The sequence below is a fragment of the Dipteris shenzhenensis genome, chromosome 7 (assembly GCF_047967505.1).
Source record: "Dipteris shenzhenensis isolate YYH24624 ecotype China chromosome 7, Dip_SZ_1.0, whole genome shotgun sequence".
In the NCBI taxonomy this organism is placed as follows: domain Eukaryota; kingdom Viridiplantae; phylum Streptophyta; class Polypodiopsida; order Gleicheniales; family Dipteridaceae; genus Dipteris; species Dipteris shenzhenensis.
The window spans coordinates 31,684,901-31,705,577 of record NC_141602.1 but is presented as its reverse complement, the minus strand read 5'-3'; the positions used below and the strand labels follow the sequence as shown (position 1 = coordinate 31,705,577).

Sequence of the window (20,677 nt, the reverse complement as noted above, 5' to 3'; positions counted from 1 at the left end):
CCGTCCCCATACTGGGGATAGCGACGATGCAGAGCCTCCTTGGTGGAGGTTGTTCCATCTCACCTCCAAAAGGTAGTTTTGTCCCGCTAGGAGAGCTGTTGATGTTGAATTAACGGTAGCCCCGCCATAAAACTTTAGTTTCATCATAGACCGCACCGAAATTGTTCGTTCGTATAGGTTGGACTGTTCACCTTGTTAGACTACATCTTGGTACCCCTCCCCACCCCTCGACGCTCCTCGGTGGAGGGCTGTGCATCTTCTCAGGGTGTCTTGCATGAAGGCATGGGGACCAGCGGGTACCTGCCAGACCAGCTTGTGAAGGCAGTTTGAGGAGGTATGGGGAAGACCTCTTATCGACTCGATGGACGACAAGCTGGGGGATTTGGAGCCGAGTAGTTATGCTTGCTAATGGGTGGCACCGACGTGCTCACGGTTTAGCTATAGCACAGGAACAACAATAGGAGAGGGGAGGAAGTGACGAGTCATCCAGACGAGTCAGCCTGAATATGATCTATTTCTTCTTCTTCTTCTTCTTCGTCGTCTTCTTTAGGACTTCTTCTGCAGTCTTTGAAGCTTTTATTGTTGTTCACTCCCCTGCTCCTCTTCGGCTTGGCTCTGTGCAGCAAAACCAGGAATTCGACATGGTCGCTCCTTTCTGTCCTCCCCTGCTCCTGTTCTTCCTCCTCCTCCTCCTCCTCCTCCTCCTCCTCTTCCCCCCGCCTTCTTCCTCCTCCTCCTCCTCCTCCTCCTCCTCCTCCTCCTCCCTCGCTTGCCTCGCCACCGAACAGCTCACCCTCCTCGCCTTCAAAAACTCCATCCCCAACTTCAACCTCTCCCTCCACTGGTCCCCCGATGATGGCAATTGCTGCTCCTGGCCTGGCATCACTTGTCAGCTCCTTGATCCTGCCCCCCCCGCACAGCTCTCTCTCTCTCAAACCGATCCTAGCTTGGCTGATTTGCTCGCTTCCTCTGCCGTTCGCGTCACCCACCTCTCCCTCCCCTCCCTTGGCCTCACAGCTCAGATCCCTCCCGCCTTGGCTAACCTCTCTGCCCTCCAACACCTCAACCTTTCCGGTAACCTCTTCTGGGGCTCCTTCCCCCTCGCCTTGGCTTCCCTCCTCGATCTCCGAATCCTCGACCTCAGTCGCAACAACCTCTCCGGTTATATCCACTTCCTCGACCTCTTTCCTTCCTTGCAGTTTGTCAATATCTCCGAAAACAATTTCTCGGGACCTTTGCCCTCTTATCGCAACCTCAGCAATCTAGAACAGTTTTACGCCAGCAAGAATTCGCTCTCGGGGACCCCGGCAGCGGATGTCTGTCTGCATGCTCCCAACATCAGCGTCCTCGATCTCTCCTGGAACAATTTGAACGGAACTCTTGGGCCTGGACTTGGGCAATGCAAGCACCTGCAGGAATTGTACATGGGGTTGAACAAGCTGACGGGTCCTATTCCAGATGATTTATATAATGCCACTTCTCTCTCAACTCTTTCTCTGGAGGTAAATAGCTTCACAGGGCCACTGAAGGACAGCGTCGGCAGCTTGGCCAATCTGACGAAGTTGTCGCTTTGTAATAATAACTTTTCTGGCAAGTTGCCAAGCAGTCTATCCCGAATCTCCAAGCTGACGGCTCTGCTCCTGGCCAACAACCAGTTTTTTGGTGTACTTGACGACGTAGATTTCTCAAACATGACAAACCTGGAGGAGGTAGATCTCAATACCAACGCATTTTTTGGTACTATTCCTTGGTCATTGGCGAATTGTACATTCTTACGCATTCTTAACCTTGCCAAAAACAAATTCATAGGGGAGATCCCTACACAATTCAACTCTCTGAAGAATCTCACCACTCTGTCTCTCTCAACTAACCGGCTCAACGGAAGTTTGTCTTCGCTGGCAAACTGTGAAAATCTGGTGAGCCTTGTACTCACCAAAAACTTTTTCACCGAACCTCTCCCGTCTAGCATCAATGGGTTCAGAAACCTGCAAGCATTGGCTCTTGGTTTCCTTAATTTAAGTGGGAAAATTCCTGATTGGTTGCAAAATTGCACAAAGCTGCAAATATTGGACTTGTCGTGGAATCATTTTGACGGAGAACTTCCAAATTGGTTGGGAAGTTTTCAACACTTGGTGTTCTTGGAATTATCAAATAATTCTTTTACTGGCATGATACCTTTACCGCTTTTTTCGTTGACATCGATGATGCACAACGATACAAACATGACCGGTATGCAGACAATTCAGAGTCCTTTAACTGTGAAGCGTCAAACGGACTCACCAGACTTGATGTACAACGATGCCAATGCATTACCCCCGTCCCTTTATCTCTCCAACAATCAGTTGAGCGGTGGCATTCCTTCTGAAATTGGTCAACTCAAAGCAGTTGTCCATCTAGATTTGAGCCACAATCGTTTGACTGGAAACATTCCGGAGTCCCTTGCCAATGTGAGAGGCTTAGAGCTTCTTGACTTATCAAACAATGAGCTTAACGGTGCCATTCCTGCAAGTCTTAGGAGCCTGACGTTCCTTGCCTGTTTCAATGTCTCATATAATAATCTAAGTGGCAGGATTCCACTAGGCAATCAGTTTGCAACTTTTTCTCCTTCTAGTTACGAGGGGAATTCAGGATTGTGTGGCTATCCTTTACCAGGCTGTATGGGTGACGCTATTGGCAACGGAAGTTATCACGCGTATTCTACGAGAAGAAAGACGAGGATGATTGCTCTTCTGGTTTCAGTTTGCACTGTTATTGGGGGAACTATGCTGTTGGCTGCTGTATTTTTCTGTATGCTTTCTGGCAGAACTGCTGTACATGAAGGACTTGAGAGCTCGAGAGAGAGGTGTGCTTTTGAGAGCCTTTTTGAGGCACGCAATGCCTCTGTGGAGCTTTTTCACAATCATTGGAAACTTACTGTGGGAGACTTATTCAAAGCGACCAACAATTTTGATTCTGCAAACATTGTAGGGTGCGGAGGGTTTGGTCTTGTTTATAGAGCAGACCTGGGTGATGGATCACGGCTTGCAATAAAGAAGCTGACAGGAGATTGTGGCCAAATGGAGAGGGAGTTCAGAGCAGAGGTGGACGCTCTTTCCAAGGCTCAACACAGGAATCTAGTATCTTTGCAAGGGTATTTCCACGTTGGGAATGATAAGCTACTGATCTATACGTACATGGAAAATGGAAGCCTTGACTACTGGTTACATGAGAAAAGCGATGGGGGTGTCCGTTTGGACTGGCCAACACGGCTGAAGATAGCTCAGGGAGCTGCAGCTGGATTGGCATATTTGCATCAAAGCTGCAATCCACACATCGTACATCGAGACATCAAATCTAGCAATATTTTGTTGGATGAGCGATTTGAAGCCCATCTTGCAGATTTTGGCCTGGCCAGGCTGATGATGGCAACAGATACACATGTGACCACAGAGCTTGTGGGAACTCTGGGCTATATCCCTCCTGAATATAGTGAAGCTCTGAATGCCACCCCTCGAGGTGATATTTACAGCTTTGGGGTGGTTCTTCTTGAATTGCTGACAGGGAGGAGGCCAGTAGACATCTGCAAGCCAAGAGAAGCTGGCGATCTTGTAGCATGGGTCCAGCAGCTGAGGCATGGCAACAAAACAGATCAGATTTTTGACCAGTTGTTGCAATGTAAGAATTATGAAGCGCAGATGCGGCAAGTACTAGATGTAGCATGCTTGTGTATAGATCGACATCCTCTCAAAAGGCCTACAATAAAGGATGTTGTAATTTGGCTGGATGAGGTAGGACAAGATAAACTCTCCATCAAATGAGCATGTTGCGATTTTTTAATTACTTGGGCCATGGTTCTCATTGCATTGAATTGCAGCTTATATGATGCAAGTAACTGTATTGTGATGCATGCAAAGAATTCATTCTTCAATCTCTGAGCCATTAATCTGTGCGTTGGCTGCCTTGTAAATTTTTCTGCCACCAAAAAGTCCGTCCTCCAACTCCCCTCCAACTGCCCCGCGTGTCGAAAGTAAATGAACTGCGTTTTAGAGTTCAACAAACTAAATTATTAGTATTGATTGCAAGTGGGATTTAAGCAAATGGAATATGGAAACGAACGAAGGAAAGGATGTAGTCTGCCTATACATTCTGTCATTTTCTGGATTAATGTTTTCCAGCTCATGGTTGTCAATTTGCCAGTTTTTTGTTTTTTGTTGGTTGGAAGGCAAAAATTTGTAGGTTGCACATTTTGCATGAAAAGTTCTTCATTCACCTTGCTCTTTAATCAAGGATTTCCGCGTTCTCTGAATGTGTGACAGTTGAATTATGGTTTTACTGGGCTTATTATATCGGCGCACTGCACTCTGTTGCTTTTCTCTACGCTCCACCTGCACGATAGACATGAGCAGTACTCTTATCGTCATGAGTTGTACATAAAATTGCAGGCTTACAACTCTGCTGTCTCTTGAATGGATGACTTGTTACTCATTTTCTTTCTAGAAACCATCATAATGATAAGAAAAATTTAAAGCACTTGGAGAGACCATATGTGCATTCGAGTATTGCAGCTGTAATTGGGTAGTGGCACGGCCTGCTTGAATGACTTTATTCTGGCTGTGCAACTGTTACCTAGTAATACCTCTGATGTTCTTTATGCACCAAGTAGAATGTAAAGAATGACAAAGAATGTTGGAAACCTTAGAGACAAGGGTAGCTGTGCTTATTTTCTTGACACTTGTTTTAATAGCATTGATTGTAGCAGTCCTATGATACTTCATATTGTTCATATGGCTGCGAGGAAAATATCAGAACTTCCATCCACATCCCCTGCAGTGGTGATGAAAGTACTCAGAGCTTTCATTTCCTAGGTAATAATGTCCCTCCATATCATTGAAGCTACTGTGTGCAAAGCATGGTTAGCTGGAACGTAGTAGCATCTCATCTAGTAGTCACTCAGTAAAGTTTGAGGGGTGTTGGTGCAGAGACAAGACACACAAGGAGTGAGCAAGTGCAAAATAGCAAATGATTGGAATGATTGATTGAGAAGATGTGACTAAAGTCACATTATATACATGGATAGGGTTGTGCTTGCTAAGCACACCCTGCAGGTCACATGGAAGTGTGCCTGCCAAGCTCGGGGGAAAAAACCTCCACTAGTTGGAGTGAAAAGTACCCCGGGCCTACACCTAAGGTGTCACCCTACACTCCCAACACATAGGTGCTAACAAACCCCCCTGGAGTGAAGTGGTGACAATGTACAAGGCAAATGTGATATCAATCACCAAAAGGAAGTAAGTTCAGAAGCTTGCGAAAGCCTTCGAACTTCTCACGAGACAATGCTTTGGTGAATATATCTGCCACATTGTCATGTGTAGGCATATAGATCATGCTGATTTCTGAAGCAGACAATCTCTCTCTGACATAATGATAATGAACCTCAATATGCTTTGTGCGAGCATGGAAGACGGGATTCTTCGCAACTGCCAAAGCACTCTGACTGTCTGTAAAAATAGAGGTAGCATACTCCTGTCTCATACCCAAATCAGCAAATAATCGCCTGAGCCAAACACACTCAATGGTGGTTGTGAAAGATGCCATGTACTCAGCTTCACAACTGGAAGTGGCCATGGAGGGTTGCTTCTTACTCAACCAAGAGATGCATGACTGCCCAAAGTAGAAGCAAAAACCTGAAGTGGACACTCTTGTGTCAAAGCATCCTGCCCAATCGGAGTCACAGAGAGCATGCAGCTGTGGATCAGCCCTCCTGGGAAAGAATAAACCAAGGTGCATAGTAACCGTGCAAATAGCGGAACACCCGCTTAACAACCTGCGAATGCTTAGTTCCTGGGCAATGCATGAATCTGTTCAATAAGGAGACCCCAAACTGAATATCTGGCCGTGTATTGCACAAATAAATCAAACGGCCCACAGCCTGCTGGTACAATGTCTGATCAAAGGCATCTCCAGAATCTTCAATGCTGAATTTCATGCCAGGCTCCACAAGAGTTGCAACTGGCTTGCAATCCTGGAAAGAGAACCGCTGAAGCAACTTCTGGATGTATTTAGTTTGTTTCAGAACAATACCATCATCCCGTTGTATAAACTGAATGCCCAAATAAAAATGCAAAGGGCCCAGATCACTCATCTCAAATGAGGAATGTAATTCAGCCTTGAAGGCTGCAATATCTTGCTCATTGGGGCCTGTGAGCAGCATGTCATCAACAGCATGTCATCAACATATAAAACAATGACCAAAAAAATATCGTGAGTCCTCTTAACGTAGAGGGTACTCTCAGTTGGACTGTTGCGGAATCCCTGAGCAACCAAATAAGTGTGTATCTTCTCATACCAAGCTCTAGGTGCCTGCTTAAGGCCATACAGAGCTTTGCGAAGCCTGCACACCAAGTGTTTCTGACCATCCTGCACAAATCCATGAGGCTGTGTAACATAAACCTCCTCATGCAAGTCTCCATGTAGGAACGCTGTTTTGATGTCCAACTGATGGACTTGCCATCCATGATGGGCTGCCATGGCAATCATGCATCTGATAGTAGTCATGCGAGAGGTAGGGGCAAAGGTTTCATCAAAATCAATACCCTTTTGCTGAGCATACCCTTTCGCAACGAGTCTTGCTTTGAAGTGGTCTACTGAACCATCAGCTTTTCGCTTAATCTTGTAAACCCACTTAGTACCAATGGCCTTTTTGCCTGGAGGCAATTCGGCCAAGTGCCATGTTTCATTTTGCATGATAGAATCATATTCTGAATGCATGGCTGCCATCCAATTACTGTCCTCTGCAGCATCCTCAAATGTCAGAGGTTCTTCATCACTGCATGTGCTCTGAAAGGCATAATCAGTAAACATCCCAGATGCATGATGAGATTTTGCACGAGTCCTCGCAGGTAAAGGAGTATGTAACCTGCTGTCCTGTAATGTTTCAATCAGTCACCTGGGCACCCATTTGGATGACTGAATGGCTGTCCTTTCCTCATCAACTGCTTGGTCAATATTTGCCTCATCCATAGGCATATGTGGTTCAGCCACAATAGGCTGATTAGGTGCTGTACTGGCCTGCGTAACAGCATGGGGAATCAAACTGGAATGTTCTGAAAATGAGGGACCTTCCTGCGTAACAGCATGGGGAATCAAACTGGAATGTTCTGAAAATGAGGGACCTTCAGTTGTCATGGGCAGCATTTGTTCAAACACATCCCTGGAGTAGGCATCAGGCTGTGTTTGACAGGACAGCAATGGCTGAGTGGCATCCTCTGCAAAAATGACATCTCTGCTTGTAATAATCCTTGTGCTGGAGGGATGATACAGCCGATACCCTTTACTGTACCCCATGAAAATGCATTTGAGAGCCTTATCATCAAGTTTAGTACGATGTTGCTGTGGCACATGTGCATAGGCCAAGCAACCAAATACTTTGAGATGAGCAACAGAAGGCTTTCTACCATGCCATGCCTCATACGAGGTGAGATTATGCAAGGCCTTTGTGGGACATCTGTTCAGCACATAATTTGCATACATGAGAGCTTCCATCCAGAACCTGTTGGGCAAACCTTTGCCTTTGAGCATACATCTACCCATCTCCATTTCTGACCTGTTTTTCCTTTCAGCCAGCCCATTTTGCTCTGGGGTGTATGGAGTGGTACACTGATGGATGATGCCTCTCTCTACAAGATATGCATGAAATTCCTTGGACATGTATTCCCCCCCTCGATCTGTGCGAAGTGTCCCACTTTTTCTGAGGCATAATTCTCAGCCTGAGTAATAAAATGTCTGAATTTTGTAAACACCTTTGACTTCTCCTTCAATGGGTAGAGCCACGTGAAATGAGAGAAATCATCAATGAAAGTGACAAAATATAGATATCCCCCAATAGATGGAGTCCTCATAGGACCACAAACATCATTGTGTATAAGCTGTAATCTCCGGACAGCTCTGACAGTCCCATCTTTGGGAATCGGTGTGTGATGCATCTTCACCAAGATACATCCCTCGCATACATGGCGAGTCGGAGTATGTATGTGTGGCATCTCGGACACCATTTCATGGCTGTGTAAACACAGCAAACTTCTGAAATTGAGATGGCCAAATCGAGCATGCCATAATTCAGCATTTGCCAACTGTGATGGGGTGGTGGTGAATAAAGCATTATGCAAAGCACTCTCATAGTGATCAAGTTTGTAAAGACCATGGCATAAAGTTCCAGAAGCCACAATTGTATCACCATCACTAATGTCATGTACGGTGCATCTGTCATCCAAAAACTTCACCATTAAGCCACCACGGGCAATGGCTGAAACTGAAAGCAAATTCTTTTCGATGCCAGGCACCCATAGCACATCAGAGAGTGTAAATGCACCACCATTTGCTGCGGTAAGTACAATCTTTCCCACTCCTTGCACAGGATGGGAGGAGTTGTTGGCACATGTCACCGTGCCTCCATGAGAACCAGCTGCATAAGATGTAAACAAATTTTTCTGTGAGGTAATGTGCTTGCTAGCACCACTGTCAAAACACCATACATTGGCATCACTCACAGATAGGCATGCATCATGAACAGATGGATTGTAACTGCATAACACTGTAAAAGCCCATTCCTCATCATGGGAGGATGTATAAGTGTAATTTGCAGCCTCTTTGTTATCCGACTTGGGGACATTATCCGTCACTGCCATGCTGGCCTCTTTGCTCTTTTCCTTCTCAAGCCTCTTGCGACATTCATTAATGTAATGTCCTGGCTTCCTGCAATAGTTGCACTTCCCCTTTTTCTTGTGTTTATCACCCTCTTTTTCATACTTGCCAGATGGCTGGCCTGCATCTTTCTTGGGCTTGCTGCCCCCCTGAAACGCAGCCTTTCTGGCTGGCAATAAAAGCCTGATCAGCCACACGCATCATGATCCTGTTATGTCTAGACTGCTCCTCTTGCAAGAGTACAGAAACAAGCTCATCGAAGGTAATCGAATTGGGATTACCCTTCATCGTAAGCCGCATCGTAGTGGACACATTCTGATACGTGTCGGGGATGGCTTGCAACACTATAGAAACCAACAAGGCATTCGGAATAATCTCATCCACAGATGCTAATTGCTCCCGTAAATCCTTTACCTTCGTGAGATAATCATCCATGGAATCATCATCATGCTTAGGAAGAGTCTCCAATTTCCTCTTCAAATATGCCACACGGGCTTCATTCCTGACTTGGTACAAGTTTGTCAAACTTTCCCAAGCTGCCCTTGCTGTTTTGCATGATCGGATGTGAGGAATAATGCTTCTTTTAACAGATAATGCAATCAAGGCATGTGCATGGGCATCCCGGCCATCCCATCATCCTTTGAACTTGGTGAAGGAGCGGTTGTTGGTGCATGTGGACGCAACTAAGTGCCATCCACAATGCCCCAAAAGCCTTTGGCCACAAGCACATGTCGCATCATGTACGACCAGAGAGGATAGTTGGTGCCATCCAACTTATCTTCTGTAGAGAGCAATCCAAAAACATCTCTTTCTGCCATTGCAATTGCACAGAATTTCCCCAAAATGCAAAAATCCCTATGATTCTGCCCTGAATGACTGTGTACTTGAAAATAAAGAAATACCTCGAGGCACACGGGCCAAAACCACCAGCACGTCAAGCAAGATGCTACAAACCAATAACAGGACGCGGATAGAAGGCTGCCCGCTCCAAAACAGGACAGCATGAGTACTGGCTGAGTCGCAGCGCCGCACCAAAATAAGCCTCACAGGGTCAAGACGATGCTTGTGTTCACCACCTCCGGCCGCTCCTTAGAAACAGGCCACTCCACAGTAGCACAGGGCTACCCGCACTAGATCCAGCCGCACCTCAATAGGAGCAGGCCGCACCTCAAGAACGGCAACAAGGTGCACATCACGAACAGCAACACGGCATAGGTCTCGGGCAGGCGCAAGTTACGTGCAGCAGGGGCCTGAGCTAGTCGGTGGGCAGTACGACCACTAGGTTGGAGAGGCTGGAAGATGAAGCGTTAGCTCCACGTAGGATGATGGCAGCAGCAGCTCTCCACGAGCTTGGCGACGGCCTCCACAGGTAGGGCGACGACGCAGGGCAGCAGCACCTTGCACGAGTAGGGCGACGGCGCAGGGCAGCAGCACCTTGCACGAGTAGGCATCGGCCACCACAGGCAGGTTCACGTCCACGGGCCAAAGCGGGGGCCTGCAGCAGGCTTGCGTCCACTGGCTTGAGCGGGGGCCTGAGCTTGATGGACAGCACGTCCACTAGGCTGGAGCAGCTCCACGCATAGGGGTGACGGCCAGGCGTAGGTAGTAGCACTCAACGACCAGGGCGGAGCAAATACGGCAATAGCTCTCCACGACTAGCTCCACGACGCAGGGCGGCAGAACACGAACAACAATAGAGTGCTCCTCTCGAACAGCAACAGGCTGCTCCACGATATCAGCTACACCACGAGTAGGGCGATGGGGGGATGGCGGTTGGAAGATGGTGGCTGCACGTTAGGATTCACGTCACAGAGAGTGCTCTGATACCATTTGTTGGTGCAAATACAAGATACATTAGGAGTGAGCAAGTGCAAAATAGCAAATGATTGGAATGATTGATCGAGAAGATGTGACTAAAGTCACATCATATACATGGATAGGGTTGTGCTTGCTAAGCACACCACCCCGCAGGTCACTTGGAAGTGTGCCTGCCAAGCTCGGGGGAAAAAACCTCCACTAGTTGGAGTAAAAAGTGCCCCGGGCCTACACCTAAGGTGTCACCCTACACTCCCAACACATAGGTGCTAACAAGGTGCACGATAGAACCACCCTTTGCGAACATGGAGTGGGGTGATGCACTGATGCCAACCTCAATTGGCATCCGAAAATGTACTATGCTGATGTGAGGATACAAACACAATTGCATATCCAATTATAAATATGTTTGCATTGGTATATGCTTATGTATTGTTGTCAATAGAAATGACAGCAGTGTGGATTTCAGGGAGAATCATAATATATGAGTACAAAGATTCTCTGGCACAAGAATGATTGTTGTTATCCAAAGTTGAATAAAACATATATGAGCAAATCTGTCCTAATAAGGATTGGAATGAGTGTATGTGTGGAGCCAATAACATCAATGTTTGTGGCCTTTGCTATGATATTGACTAGATTTTTTTCTTGATACAGTTCTTTTTGACTCCTTGTCCATTGGATTACTTTTTGATTAGCCTTCTTCTTTAGTGCTAGCCTTCGTCATGGCTGAGTTTGCCCTTCACCTCCGGAGTGCCGACAGAAATTCAGTACGAAGACTTTGTATAAATGGATACTCAAGTATGTGTGGGTGTGTGGATTTGTATGTGTGAGAGCATACTTTTATACTATGGTCTACACCCACTGTTGGGTGCTGATGATGTGAGTGGGGATGTCATAGTAGCTAATCCCTACTATGTGTGATGGAGTTTATGGTTTTCAATCTTATGAGTGACTCTCGTGAGATTGAAACTGCACTATGTTGTGTTTTTAGAGGATGAGTTTGGGAATGTTTCTGGATTCATCTAGGTATATGCTTCTGCCGTATTAGTGGACATGCAAATTTCACCTTGTGAAGTTTTCATCCAAGTTGCGGCGTGCTGGTATTGCGATAATTCTTTCTATCTTAGATGGTGCGTTGCACTATCAGCTAGATTTAGATTTAGATACTTGTTTGGGAGAGACTAAAATGAAATCGTTTAGACTTCACAAGTAGTTGTAGCTTGAATGAAGAGATTTGGACTTCTTTTTTATTAGCCTTCTCCTTTAGTGCTAGCCTTCGTCATGGGTGAGTTTGCCCTTCACCTCTAGAGTGCCGACAGAAACTCAGTACGAAGACTTTGTATAAATGGATGCTCAAGTATGTGTGGGGGTGTGGATTTGTATGTGTGAGAGCATACTTTTATACTATGGTCTACACCCACTGTTGGGCGCTGATGACGTGAGTGGGGATGTCATAGTAGCTAGTCCTTGCTATGCGTGATGGAGTTTATGGTTTTCAATCTTATGAGTGACTCGCACTATGTTGTGTTTTTAGAGGATGAGTTTGGGAATGTTCCTGGATTCATCTAGGTATATGCTTCTACCGTATTAGTGGACATGCAAATTTCACCTTGTGAACTTTTCGTCCAAGTTGTGGCCTGTTGGTATTGCGATAATTCTTTCTATCTTAAATGGTGCATTGCCCTATCAGCTAGATTTAGATTTAGATGCTTGTTTGGGAGAGACTAAAATGAAATCGTTTAGACTTCACAAGCAGTTGTAGCTTGAATGAAGAGATTTGGACTACTTTTTGATTAGCCTTCTCCTTTAGTGCTAGCCTTTGTCTGAGTTTGCCCTTCACCTCCGGAGGGCCAACAGAATCTCAATACGAAGACTTTGTATAAATGGATGCTCAAGTATGTGTGGGTGTGTGGATTTGTATGTGTGAGAGAATACTTTTATACTATGGTCTACACCCACTATTGGGCGCTGATGACGTCAGTGGGGATGCCATAGTAGCTAGTCCCTGCTATGCGTGATGGAGTTTATGGTTTTCAATCTTATGAGTGACTCTCATGAGATTGAAACTGCACTATGTTGTGTTTTTAGAGGATGAGTTTGGGAATGTTCCTGGATTCATCTAGGTATATCCTTGTCCATTGGATTATTGTATTTTGCACCTTGACGGTGGCTGCATTCTCGGAATCTGGTTGCACGCAAAAGACTTTCAGAGGCGTATGGCTTTGCTTCAACTTGCTTGTCCTTTCATGATTTTGGTGCCCCCCAACTCCAAATTCAGCTCATGTAAAGCTGGTGAGCATGTATTTCGAAATACATATAAAAAAAGAAGCTGGCAAGCATGATAACTGTAGCTTTTGATCGAATTTTCTATGCCAGTGTTGTTTCCCACTAGTGTGGGAACCTAACTTACAATGTGGGGTAGATCCATCCTGGTAGATCCATCCTTACATCAAGACCCTTCATACCAAACCCTCCTAGGGTATTCACTGTGTCGACCTGTCCGCCATTAGTTTTGTTTTGTTTTGAGAATGGGCTTTTTGTGTAGGTGCAGCACCCAGCAGACTTCTCATAGAGAACTCTTTCCCCCGACCTTCTGCATTTGGCATCATCGGTAAGCTATCTATGCATACTTGCTGCATTGAATGCCTTTGTTGTACTCTTGATTGTGGTCGTTGCTTGATTACCCATCGTTTGCTACCATTGATGTAGCGATCTTCTGGTGCCTCTACCATCTGCTTGAATCACCAGGCCTGGCTCACGCCAGTTCCCCTCGTATTCGATAGGCACTTTGTCTTAGAGATGATAATCTCAACATCATTTTATGGGAATAGTGTGCATACATTAGACTGCTAATATGGCACAAAGGGATGGGATCCATGTATATAACACCACCCCTGTTCATTTTTCAATAGAGGTACACGTAGGCTTGTGTGGTGTACTTGTCAGAGATGCTGTGGAATTATTGCAGAAAGAGAGAGGAATTGTGCAATAGACTGCAAGTGAATGTGCTGGAAAAACCTCTGCTCTACTGCTGAGGAAAACTGCTCTGGAAGATGGAATCAAAGGAAGAACTGCACCCTTGGAAGACTCTAACAAAGGGCAGGCAGGTGTTGGGTTGGGGCGGGGCGGGGGAGGGGGGGGGGGGGGTGCTGACTGAACAGGCTGAGTGGCCGACTAACCCTGGTTGGCTGGTTGGCTTAACCCACCCCAGCTGGCCGGCTGACCTGAACCAAGTTGGCTGGCCTGACTGGCCCCAACCAGTCCTGCAAGAGCTGGTCTTTACCAGCCTCTACCAGCCCATTACCAGTCCCTTTACCAGCCCTGAATCGGGCCCTATATCCAGCCTACATACCCTGGCAACGTGTCCTGGCCAAATTCTCTTCCACCAGGAATCTACGACTATCCTTGGGCTTGTTGCCCACATCTGGTAAGCCATCAACCATGTGGTCCCAGAAGGTCTGCCTCAGTGCATCCACATTCAAGTGACCATGCCATAAATCACTAAGATGAGTACCCGTGAGAGGAGAGTGCAGAATTTGTAAATTCCATTGTTGACTGTTCCTTCCCAAACAACCTGGCCTATTGCTTTGTCCCTGATAGCCACGGAATCCGCCTCAAACTCCACCCCTTTGCCAGTCTTGCAATCCTCCTGCACTGACAACAGATGGAAACCAAGAGACGAACATAAAGAATGTGGGAGCCTGGAGGAATGCTTCTCCCTCTGCCATCAGGAATGATCTCCAACCTGCCTTCAGCTTGAACTGGGATAATTGATTTGTCACAGCCACTGTAGGTCCTGGAACATCTCATGGGAAGGAGTCATGTGCCTGGAAGCACTACTGTTGAGAATCACCAACAGTGAGACCAACCGCCTCCTTGCTTGAAGAAGATGGAGCTTCGGGGTCCATGATCTTCAAGTGTAGAAAAGTAGCAGCCGGGGGGGGCGGGGGGGTGTTGAGCTTGCATTTGTGCGGGTGGGAAAGAAAAGAAAGAAGAGGCTGCAGGCTATGTGCGAGCTGTCTGTCTTCCTCCTTCAAGCTCCTTCTCCTTGCCCCAAGCTATCCCCATGTGCTCTGATGAGCGCAACCACAGTCTGTCCCGATCTCTCTCTCCGTGTCCAAGGCTTTACCTTGTGCTGTGGTGCCATTTCTGAGATGCAATGGAATTATGTGAAAAGAGCGAGTGCGTAAATGTGGAGAGAGAGAGAGAGAGAGAGAGAGAGAGAGAGAGAGAGAGAGAATTGTGTAACAGACTAGAACTGCATGTGATGAAAAAACCTTTGCTTTACTGCTGAGAAAAATGACTCTGGAAGATACAACCACAGGCAGAACTGCACCCTTGGAAGTCTCTAACAAAGGGCACCTTTTTATAGGCGGGATGGGGGGGCTGAACAGGCCAAATGGCCGACTAACCTTGGTTGGTTGGTCAGGTTGTATCCGACCTGACTGGTTGGGTGACTGGACTCAAAGGTTGGGTGGTTGGCTGGTCTGACTGGCCGCAGCCAGTCATGCAAGAGCTGGTCTTTATTTAGCACGCTCCTATGTCTAATCTACACACCCTAGAAAGCCCTGGTTAAACCCCCCATCTACCATACTACTATCCTTGGGCGGGCATACCCACTTACAGACAGGAGATGACTTGAATTCTAATAGTACCTCTCCCTCACACACTCCACGTCTCCTCTCCCTTTCATACCAGAGCATCACCATCAAGGTTTAACTTGTATTGAATGTTGGGAGGAGTTGAGATTATGTACGTGTGCCTTCCAACAGCACTTTGTGCTTCATTATCACATGGTTTGCCTTCCAAATAAGGCAGTCCATTATGTATTCCATTCATGTTTGCCTTCCAATGTGGCATTGTATTCCACATTTGCACATCTTGTGTAATCTCATTTCGTAGAGGGTGAAGAGGTGATGTCTCCTCCATTTTGGCTCAAGAAGCTCCTTATTTTGACTTTTGGAGCTTGAGGTATTGTATTTAAAGATCCCTGTGTATATTTTTGTAAGGAGATTGCATAGTTCATGAGATACGAGTTTATGAGCTCTCATGCTTCATTTTTTTGGGAGCTTCATTGTATTGTGTTTGCGCGGAAGAGAATAGAGAAACTAGTTTGAGTGAAAGAAAAGGAGGGAAGGCACAAGGTTGCAAGAATGAATCATAGATCTTTTCCTTGTACTTCGATTCATGAGGCACACCTCGTTATCTTTTGCTCTGAGGACTAATCAAGTCCTTTGTACTCTCGAAGCACCATGTTCAAGTGGGAGCATCACTTTGGCATCATATTCATTGAAGTTTGAGGTGGCATCATATTCATTAAGTTTGAGGTCCATTACTCCATTGTCCATACCAGAGTCTATAGCCCTACCTCAACTACATCGAATCTTGCATAGCAACTCCTTTTTTGTGACTCCCAAGAGCCTGTCTTCAATATTGTTACAAGGCCAACTAGCACACAATCGACCAACTTGAAATTAATGCTAGCCAAGTCCTCCATAATTTGCCTAATCTCAGCTACATAATCAATGATACACCTATTACCATGCCATATACCTTGCAGGTGTTGCTTCAACTGTATTTTCTATGCTTCTACTTGTGCTATACAACTTTGAATGATTTGCCACACTTTAGTGTTTGTGCCTTTTTTATGTGCAGAATAAGACTCTTGAGAAACAAAGAGATATCCAATGCAACACTTTTTAAGATTTTTTAATCCAAGCTTTATTTTCTTTGAAGTCATTTGTTGATGGATTCTCCGGTAGCTCAAGACACTCATCATCACCTGTAATTAGGTCCCAAAGACCTTTCCCCATAACAAAGTTCTTCATGCAAGAAGACCATTTATTCACACAACTTTTGAATCATTGAGCTCTCTCATAGTGGTTGAGTAGCTCCTAGCACATGCACAACCTACTCCACAACATAACACACCACATAGAAGTAGCGCACAGTGCATGTGATGACACACTCACACACACACATAAATCAAAAGTAGCCCTCAAGCAAAACACACACACACACACACATGCAACATTGCAAACAACACACTAAGCAAACTCATGCACTTGTTTCCCCACAAGCAAACACAAAGATTTAACATAGCAAGCACAACACATGGATGTAAGGCACATTGCACATTACACACCCGCGTGCACAAAAACATAATGAAACACATTGCAAGACACACACAATCGACAAAACATACAAATCAAGCAAAAACAAAGGCAAGCAAGTTGCATAGACAACACGACACATTGTGACAATAGACTAAGAGGAAGAAGGCGATGCCTCGTGGCAACATCATCATGCCATACTTGGACACATGACGAGGACATAACCTAACCACACAAAGTTGCACAGAAACCAGTGACAGAATACACAAAGCAAGCACAAACACACACAAATAGGTTGCATAGAAACAATGATGAATGGCAACAAATGTTGACGTCAATGAGAGACCCAGAGGAAGAAGATGAAGCCTTGTGGTATAGAAAGGTGCCACATTATCATGCAAATAATCAGACACATGGCAAGGATAAGACTTGACCATGGTCAAGTCAATGTAACTAGAAGTGCACCATTAGTTAAGCTACTTGAGGCTACCTAAATCAACCTAGGTTAGGTTAATCCTACATAATGTTTGTTTGCCATGTCACTATAATGCATTCCAATAATATTTCCTAAAGACTAGGGCTCATTTACCCATGTCCTTAAAATCCAAGGTCACCCCTTTAACCCAAAATTTGGTGAAAAAATTGCACCAATCTCAAAAGGCAACAACTTTTCATTTAAGAATTATAATCAAAACCCACTTACACAATTGCAATCAACTCAACATTGACTATGTGTCCAAATTTTGAAAGCATAGATTTGACAACTCCAACATTTAATGAAGATTGTTGTTCATGGCATTTACCCCTCCGATGTGGTCTCACTTGCCTCCTAACACTAATGTGGTGAAGTTCAAGTCGAGTCTAAATACTTGTAAGGATTATCAAATCATTTGTGCTATTGAGATGGGTTAGTGGGATGAACTATTGGGGTGCACGCAATGAGCGTTACTACTTCATTAGTGCTAACCTTACTCAACATCTTCATATACATACACATACACATATACATACACATACACATATACATATACATATACATATACATATACATGTACATGTGCATATGTGTGTGTGTGTGTGTGTGTGTGTGTGTGTTCGTGTGCGCGCGCGCATGCATGCATGCATGTATGTATGTATGTGTGTGTATGTGTGTGTGTGTGTGTGTGTGTGCGTGCGTGCGTACGTACTCACACACACATACATACATACATGGGTGAAAGCATGCTACGTTGTATGTACTATTTGCAAAATTTTAGTAATATATATTAGTATTATTTCAAAAGAACTTGAGTCAATGCATGCACATGCGCGAGACAAAATTAACAAACGTTCGACAAAATCTTTTTGAATCGTGATGGGTTTTGGCTTTGTCTTTTGTTTTTGAGCGCACATAGGTTCAAGATTTTGTCAACCACCTCATTCTCATTGTGACGTCCAGCCACCTGATTCTCACTGTGGCCTCTAGCCACCTCATTCTCACTGTGACCTCCTCACTCGTTCAAGATTTTGTAAAACGTCGACCAATCGGTTGAATTGCTGAAGGTTTCTTTTCTTCTAGACAAAAAAGAAGCGCATCTAGGCTAGAGAGCAAATGTTCCACCCCCTCTTAAATTGCATTAGGTAAGTAGAGGGCGCATGTACAAGATCTTTTTGAGTTTCATTTGGTGCATATGACATCATCCAAAACTGAAAAGAATCATAGTATGTGCATGCGAGCATAGTGACTACGTAGTGGAAGCCTACACAACGTACAACGATCCTGTACATAACGTGGATTTCCCCCTCTTAAGTTGTGGGTCATACTTTGCCTTTGGGAATAAAACCCAGAAGATAGGTCGAAGGTAAGAGGAAGGAAATATGCAGAAAGTAACGTCCACCTAGATCAAAGACTAGTCGATCAAAAGATGACTGCGTGAAGAATAGTGTGTATGGCTGCGTGCTGAACATGTCATAAGTTTTCAAATGCAATTCTCTTTTTGCACTCAGTAATGTCATGCCTAGTTTACCAGCAATAGATCTCTTTTTCTTTTTCTTCTCTCCAAAAGTAGATGCTTACTAGGCTGAAACTTTCCCTTTTCCCTTGTTTCTATGTTGTGCAGCAAAGGCTTGATCACTAGCCATAGAAGCATTTCCATTCACACGGCTTTGTTCCTCCTGTAGTAACAAAAGGGCAACCAGTTAGTCAAAGAGTAGTGTTGGCATTGCCCATGGCAACCAACGAGGATTACCAAAAAGCGAGCGACAAAAAGTGAGCAAGCCAAAAAAAGCGAGCGATAAAAAACAATAAAAGATTTATAAATCCCCCATTTTAATAGCAAAAAATAATAACTTATTCAAAAGTGCATATGTTCCCTCAATGCTAGAAGGTTAAACATGCATATAACTTTAAAGCCATTAACACTAATTTCACATCATCCATGAGACAGTTTGTATGTTTAACTTCCAAGTCATTGTTTGTATCAAAGAAAAACCCCATTGCAATCAAGTTCTCTCTTTCCACTAGAGTAATTGAGATCATCTTTGCAAGGACTCCTTGCATGGATTAGTCTAGATTCCATGCATATGTAAATGCTTAGGTTTTTAAACTCTGTTCACTCTTGGAACAAAACCCATATTTCTTTGTTACTGCAAAAAAATCCTTCCCTAATGATTTATTCTTACCTCCCACTAATCTTACCAATGTAGCAAATTGGCCACAAATTCATTTTTTGGTGCATTAAATTTTACTAGATGGTGCACAAAGACATGATAATCATCTAAAGTACGCCTTGCCATTTGATTTGATATGTAACATGATCCCGTTTGGACTTGTAAATCAAAAATTAACGTGGTCCCTGTTTTGACCAAAAAGAGGACATTTTCACATCCCTATATTTTGGCAAGATGTCAACATTTGCTTGTTTTGGCCAAAAGATGAGCTTTTAAAATCCCTGGATCTTTTGATTATCAAATATAAATGGTATAATGTTACATATCAAATCAAATGACAAGGCATGATTTAGATTAATGTCATGCCTTTTTGCACCATCTAAAAAACTTGTGTGCATCAGAATATAAATTTTGTGACACATAACCACCTTTTTGAATACTTTGTACTTCAAGCAATTATTTTATAAAAAGACTTAGATTCTTTCTTTGCTTGCTTGATTTTCCAACCACTTCAACTAATTGTCGCTCGCTTTTTTGGGCTCGCTCACTTTTTCTCGCTCGCTCTATTGACTGCCTTGTAACCAACCACAAAGTGGTAGCAAAGCCCTTATAGGAATCAGGCAACCATGAAGTGTCATGGGTACAAGCTGAGAATGTCCCTGAGGCATATGCGGTGTGGATGTTGATTTCAGGACTGAAATGAAGTCGTGGATCCAACCACTGATCTATATCAAGTATGGACTGTATATGACACCTATAAGTGCATGTTCACTTAGATGTGCTATGGTTGAACCTTACGATGTTCACTGCACTGATGCATAAATATCCTCGTGCTGAGGAATGATCTGTTGATCGAAGGTGATGGTGATAATTGGATCCAATCATGATGCAATGCAGCATGAATGAGTCGATGCTAGAATGTCCTAAAGACTAATCTATTGATTTGTACTGCTGATGGAAACCGTGTCCAAGATGGGCTTTGTGTCAGAGGTGAAAGCATCAGTGATGGATGCTGGAATGGAATTACTTGAAGAGCTGAATGCACTGTGGCATGTATCCCTACATGGGGCTAGAGATGTGAGTGCCTTGTAGTGAGATCTTACCTGCTAAATATTTGCATGATCGTAACTGAACTTTTGCTATGTATCTACATCTGATGTGATAGTAGATGGAGTTGGATCCATGCATGAATATGATGGCTGTGCATCATTAGGATCAGATTGTGCTGATGTAGATGAGACTGCCTCATATTGAAGGCCTACTAACAAATGTTTATGATATGAAAGTATGGGTTGATCCATGCTAACATCTAAAGCATCTACATATGATCTCTCAAGGGCTCATATTTGCATCATAAATTGGTACATACCTTGTGGCAATGAATGGTCGAATAAGGTTCTCTTTCCACTTATGGATCT

The 20,677-nt window shown here is 44.5% G+C and overlaps 1 protein-coding gene across 1 annotated transcript; it reads left to right on the top strand.

The window, feature by feature from the left end:
- The first annotated feature begins 635 nt into the window (after nucleotides 1-635).
- LOC147900228 (tyrosine-sulfated glycopeptide receptor 1-like) lies at nucleotides 636-3,817 on the top strand. Its single transcript, XM_087377269.1, has one exon. It carries the CDS (start codon nucleotides 642-644, stop codon nucleotides 3,795-3,797), a length of 3,156 nt encoding a protein of 1,051 aa, XP_087233395.1. The 5' UTR covers nucleotides 636-641; the 3' UTR covers nucleotides 3,798-3,817.
- Nucleotides 3,818-20,677: the final 16,860 nt, after the last annotated feature.